Consider the following 5,557-nt stretch of genomic DNA (forward strand, 5'->3'; position numbering starts at 1 on the left):
GGAAGATTGTTTTTCAGATTGAATATCAGATGATATTAAAAAAAATGTATTTGAACTTTCACCGACGTGAATGCATTTGTCATGAGATCTTACCTGATCAGTCTACGCATTTAACATTGAGACTTGGTCTAAAAGTCACCATTACAGCTATTGTAGTGGTGATATAGTCATTCCTGTCAGAAGTTATTATTAAAAAAAAGATGATTTTTTAAAGTACTTATTTACTTGACGATTAGTTCAATAGAACAAGAACCTAACCAAAAGGCTGACGGTAGAAGCACCGGTGTTAGTCACAAGATGGCTTCACACCAAAACGTCAATGAAGGTAGGTTGAAATTACAATCTACTGCTATTATGTATACAAAAGGCAACACATTATTCTCTCATTTACGTGCATAGACGGCTGGCAAGCTATCATTAAAATTCACCTGGTTTTTATTATATTAACTTTATTGAATTATTATAAACCTTGCTGAATGTTGGATTGATGAAGTTACCAGGCTCGTTTTACATTTTATGATGATCAGAAATTTGTTTAGTAACCTTGGCAACTTTTCAGCCGAGTGGAAAAAGATTGTATAATTCAGAATTGAAGAATGTCCTTCCGTTAATATTATTTATTTTTACAAAGCAAATTTAGTTTAAACATTTGATTATTAAAAAAATTGTATCCAGGTACGACACTTAAGACTTGGAATTTATGTCACTTTCCTTACTTTTGAATAAAGCACTAGTTTACTATGACAAGTGTAGAAGCTTGTAAAAGCACTTTGAGATATAACGATAGTTCCACGACCTTATACCTTTGCCAAATGATGCTTACCATTATGACTGGAAAATTGTATTTTTTTTATTGATAATGCACACAAGATCCTTATTCGCAAGCATTAGATCTGATAGAGTTAATCATATTCTACAACAAATAACATTTTTATCGTGTAAAAAAGGCTAAAACTTCCAACAAACTCACTTCCAGACTATACTTACGGGTACCGAAAAGCTGAGGAGGTCAGTAAGGGTTATAAGGAGGAATCTAGCTCCCACAAGAAACAAGACGGTGATGTTTACGGGTACAAAGAACCCGAAGATGTCATCATGGGGTTTGAGGAGGAGCCTCACTCCCACGACTACGAGAAACCAGAGGACGTTTACGGGTACAAAGAGCCTGAGGAAGTACGCTTCTCATACAAGCCTAAAGGTACGCTAGTTACATCATTGAATACAGCATCAATGTAAACGCAATTGATTCAATGTATAGTCACAGAGTTCCATGACCTCATAATGTTAGCCCGTGAATGTTATTTGAGATGAGTATTCAGAACCATATTTGTACAAATCAAATTGGTAAATCATATTCCCCACCCAATATCAGCCTTAATCATTTCAAGACCTCATGAAATCCTTCTCACCTACCAAGTTTAATGTCAATCCTTTCATAACTTCTTGAGTATCGTGCTAAACCACACATTTACATGCATACAAACGCTAACACATTCTAGACGAAGGCAAGCAAACATATCTGGGGATTTATTTATCCGTGTTGTCGCAATCGCTGTCCTAGAACTAGCCTTGCTGAGAACAGAGGATTGTATCATTACCTAACTCACTAAATTACTCATTAACTCATTATATTACCGAGTACAAATGTAATAGATATTTGAACCTGCTTTTTAAAAGAAATTACAGGCAACAACATGGCAGGTTATGGGGATTATGTGCCTGGTTTACTACGACAAGACGAAAATGAAGGTAACTTTTATGGAACATGTTTGATTTCAAAGGCACGAAATACAATGGATTTGGAAAACAACATTGACATAACTGATATATTATAGCCATATATGTATATATATAGTCCTATATAGTAATAAATTTTCATATATTTATGATCCGTCTACGACAATACTAAGGTAATGAAGTCTGCTGGCTTTCTAGATAGGTACTAACATTTTACAGTAAAGGATTCCCGTGCTTGATCTCTACATGTTATCTAAATAGTTACAACTAGTTTTATTATGGGCCTTGTGTCCTTGTGACTTCGCATGACCATAAGAAATTGAGATACAATAAACAAACATAAATTATCAGGTTGCACCAGTGCTGCAAACACCTGGGGACGCCTGAAGAGCTACAAATGTCCGCGCCCCAGCCTACTCCGTGTTATCGCCGTCGTTATTGCAGTAGTCGCCTTTTTGGGAGCAGTAGCTTGTGTCCTCTTGTATCTCACCAAGGTATGCGTAACGAGATCAGCTTTTTATCTTATATTATGAGTATATAGATTAATGTCAATGTTTCTTCTGACTTGTACCATTGATAGGCGAATTCTATTATTTTAGATATTCATATTGGTTGACTCACTGTTTGACTTCAAATATTATTATATTTTCTTATATCTTGTCAAACACATATTTGCTGGTTAACCTATGGTTATTTTGATTTAGTTGTACAATTGGTTATTTATTCTTTTCATTGATAATGCAGTTTTTGTTTTTGTCAACCTCTTTCTGATTGTGATCATTTGATGTCATATTTTGTTACTCATTATTATCGTCTTCCCTGCAGGAGTCTTCAAAATATTCTGCCAGTGATAAGCACTTCCCTGCTAGCTAAAAAAGATAAAACAATGAAATGTAGTCAGTAACCGGTTGTGGCATTTCTACAGCATTATAATAAGTAACAACTATTAATACCACGATTTCATAACTTACTGTAATCATGGCAGAACCCCAAGCCCTATTCATTTGATGATACGTTTTTTTCAGCTTTTAAATGATAGATCAGAAAAGATCACACATATCACAACACTTTCAAAAGTACATCAAAAAGTACATCAGTCTGTAATCCCCAAACTTAAAGACACATACCACAGCTAAACACTGACTGTGCAATAAACTCTGATAAGTAAAAGGTATATGCAATAGGCATGGCTTTTATTGCTAAAAAAATTGGTTACATCTTTACAGCACGGTGAGACAGCAGACCCAACCGTCAAAGAGGATCGTCTACTTCAAAGTCGCATGGTATCACCTGCAATGTCAGAAATGACTCCTGCACAGGCCTGGCTGGCGACTACCCTACCAGACAACACAACTGAACTGCCACAGATGACAGACACACAGCCGGACCAGTCAACTTCGCTACCAGGAGTGATCTCAACCGACACTACGGACACATTAACCAACGTAAGTCTAACATTAAGCTCACTTCTTTATCATGGCGTCTTTTTTGCAATAAATACTTACTACGTCACTTATTGTGGTGAAGAAAAAAAACAGATGGAAAATATTTTAACGGAGCATAAACATCAACTTTCAATATCAGTCGTTTCTATTTCTTCAAGCTTGTCTAGAAGGTATGTAAAAGTACCTGTTGAGCTCTTGAATCAATAGAAACGTTATTTTCTGTTTTTTCTGTTTCCCCTACTATCATTGATCCACCACCCGTTCGCGCCAAGTCATTCGGTGACTCCATACATGGTAAGACAAGGATACATTAACTTCATGGATTGTTATTACATAAAATACATTGGATTTGAACATACTTTCCACAGAATAGAGATGTGTTCGACCAGTGACATGTGGCTGTTTATCGGTTTAAAAATGGTTTCCGCCATATGGTACCGATGCCAAAAATGATAGCCCTAATTTCCTTTAATTGTCTTCCCAGTTCCCCGTTGCAAGAACGGCTACAGGCTACTCGTCGGGACCTGCATCAAGCTCATTTCCTATCCGGGCATGAGCTGGTTGTTCGGGATGTCCCATTATGGGGCAAAAAAGGCATGCATGACGGAAGGAGCCACACTGGCCATGCCGAAAACGGAAGAACTGGACGTCGCTCTGAGACATCTGGTCAAAACGGAAGGAGGTAACAAGGAACACTGGATCGGTATGGAGGAGAAGACGGGAACCTGGTATTGGGTGGACGGGTCGAAGGTCGACAACAACGGATACACGGTATGTACCAGTACGACTTGTTCGTCGCTGATAGAGAAAATTGTGAATTTTTCACCTTTCTTCCTGGTAATATTATAAGGCCAACCGCTTTCTCAATTGTACACTTTTTTGCACCCTCGAAATAAATTTTCTGCAGGTAACATTCAGAAACTGGTAAACATGGATCATACTAGACACTGTTCAGAAACCATTGGCATTATTTCTTTATACTTTATAGTTAGTATACGAGTAAAAGTGAATGCTGCAAAGAAAAATGCACATTCACCTACATTTGTGTACTCTCGTATTATTGATAAACCCAGTTCATGGACCAGTGCAGGCTATGTGCAGGTGGACATCAGAAGTACCTGCACAGCTCCAATTTACCCTGCACATTCACCGCATATTTCGAGCCCTGACCCTCATTTTAAGGGACACACATACATGTAACCAATGAAGTGTATAAAAACGTAAGCAAAAATGTACCGAAATCAAAGTATTGCCATGCATGCAACAGTTCAGCTTTTCTCCTTTCCAATCTTTCGATATCTATACGATATATCGATATCTATAAGTCGCCCCTGTGGCACTTCAAAACTCTATTATTCTTCAAATAGGGATGGACTCCAGGCGACCGAAGTAACTCCCGATGGCCGCCCTTATGTGGACAATACTGGGAAAAGGTCAGTAATCCACGAACATGCTTTTAGTTTTGATTCGACGGAAATACCCTTTAGTACTAATACCAAATTTGAAAAATATTTTTTCTTTGAAAATGTTTCTGTTTTAGAGCTGGATATTTCATGTAATTTTTTTTCATTTTGTGAGAAAGGAGACTTTCACCCATGTTCAGGTTGTCTTAAGTAGTTGACATTTGTCGTTTATTTTTACACAAGTCACCCGGCTGGCTCTTCCCGGGGACTGGTTACGTCATGTGGAACGACGATGCCTGCTTCAAGCAGAAGAGGTTTATCTGTCAGCGTCCTCCGGCCTAAATGGTGAAATTTCTGCCTAACATTGCATCATAAAATTTCCACTAAAGATGCATTTAAGATTTTTAGCGTAGCCAGCGCTTTGAAAGCTATAGTGAGGTTTTGCGTGAGATGGGGTCAAAGACTAAAACGTGCTTTTGATGGGGGACGCTTACTGTACTGCTACCGAATTTGCTCATTGTTTCATTTTGAGACTCCTGTCGGGCTGTGTGGTCTTCTATGGATCGCCTTTGTCTATAAAACATTTTGCATATATGTTTCAATAGAACCTGCTATATGAAGTCTGTAAGATGTAGTGTTGAGTCTTATTAGCTCATCTTTAACACGCATTGCTGTGCATTCCAGTGTATATAATAATCTTATAGTAAAGAGACCAGACATTTGTTGTAACTGTAACTGTCACTGTTATTTTGGTTGGTCAACACAGACAAGTTCATGGAAATTTGAAGCGCACTTTGAACATATAGAATCTTCAATGTTACTTTTAGTGATTCTCCTTAAGAAGTTTAGCGATGCGTAATTAAGATGCAAAATTAAGCAGTAGATGACTTTACAAATGCCACATTAACCCTACCTAGACCGGGCATTTTTTGACATGGGGGGACCGGGGGGGGGGCTCTTTTGACCCCCCCC

General features: G+C 37.9%; 1 protein-coding gene across 1 annotated transcript; it reads left to right on the top strand.

The window, feature by feature from the left end:
- Positions 1-297: 297 nt before the first annotated feature.
- Positions 298-4,927, top strand: LOC109479743 (asialoglycoprotein receptor 1-like). Its single transcript, XM_019781733.1, has 5 exons — positions 298-325; positions 977-1,198; positions 3,667-3,953; positions 4,550-4,615; positions 4,829-4,927. Exons 1-5 carry the CDS (start codon positions 298-300, stop codon positions 4,925-4,927), a joined length of 702 nt encoding a protein of 233 aa, XP_019637292.1.
- The last annotated feature ends 630 nt before the right edge of the window (positions 4,928-5,557 follow it).

The sequence above is a fragment of the Branchiostoma belcheri genome, unplaced genomic scaffold (assembly GCF_001625305.1).
Source record: "Branchiostoma belcheri isolate BF01 breed outbred unplaced genomic scaffold, Haploidv18h27 scaffold5, whole genome shotgun sequence".
Lineage (NCBI taxonomy): Eukaryota > Metazoa > Chordata > Leptocardii > Amphioxiformes > Branchiostomatidae > Branchiostoma > Branchiostoma belcheri.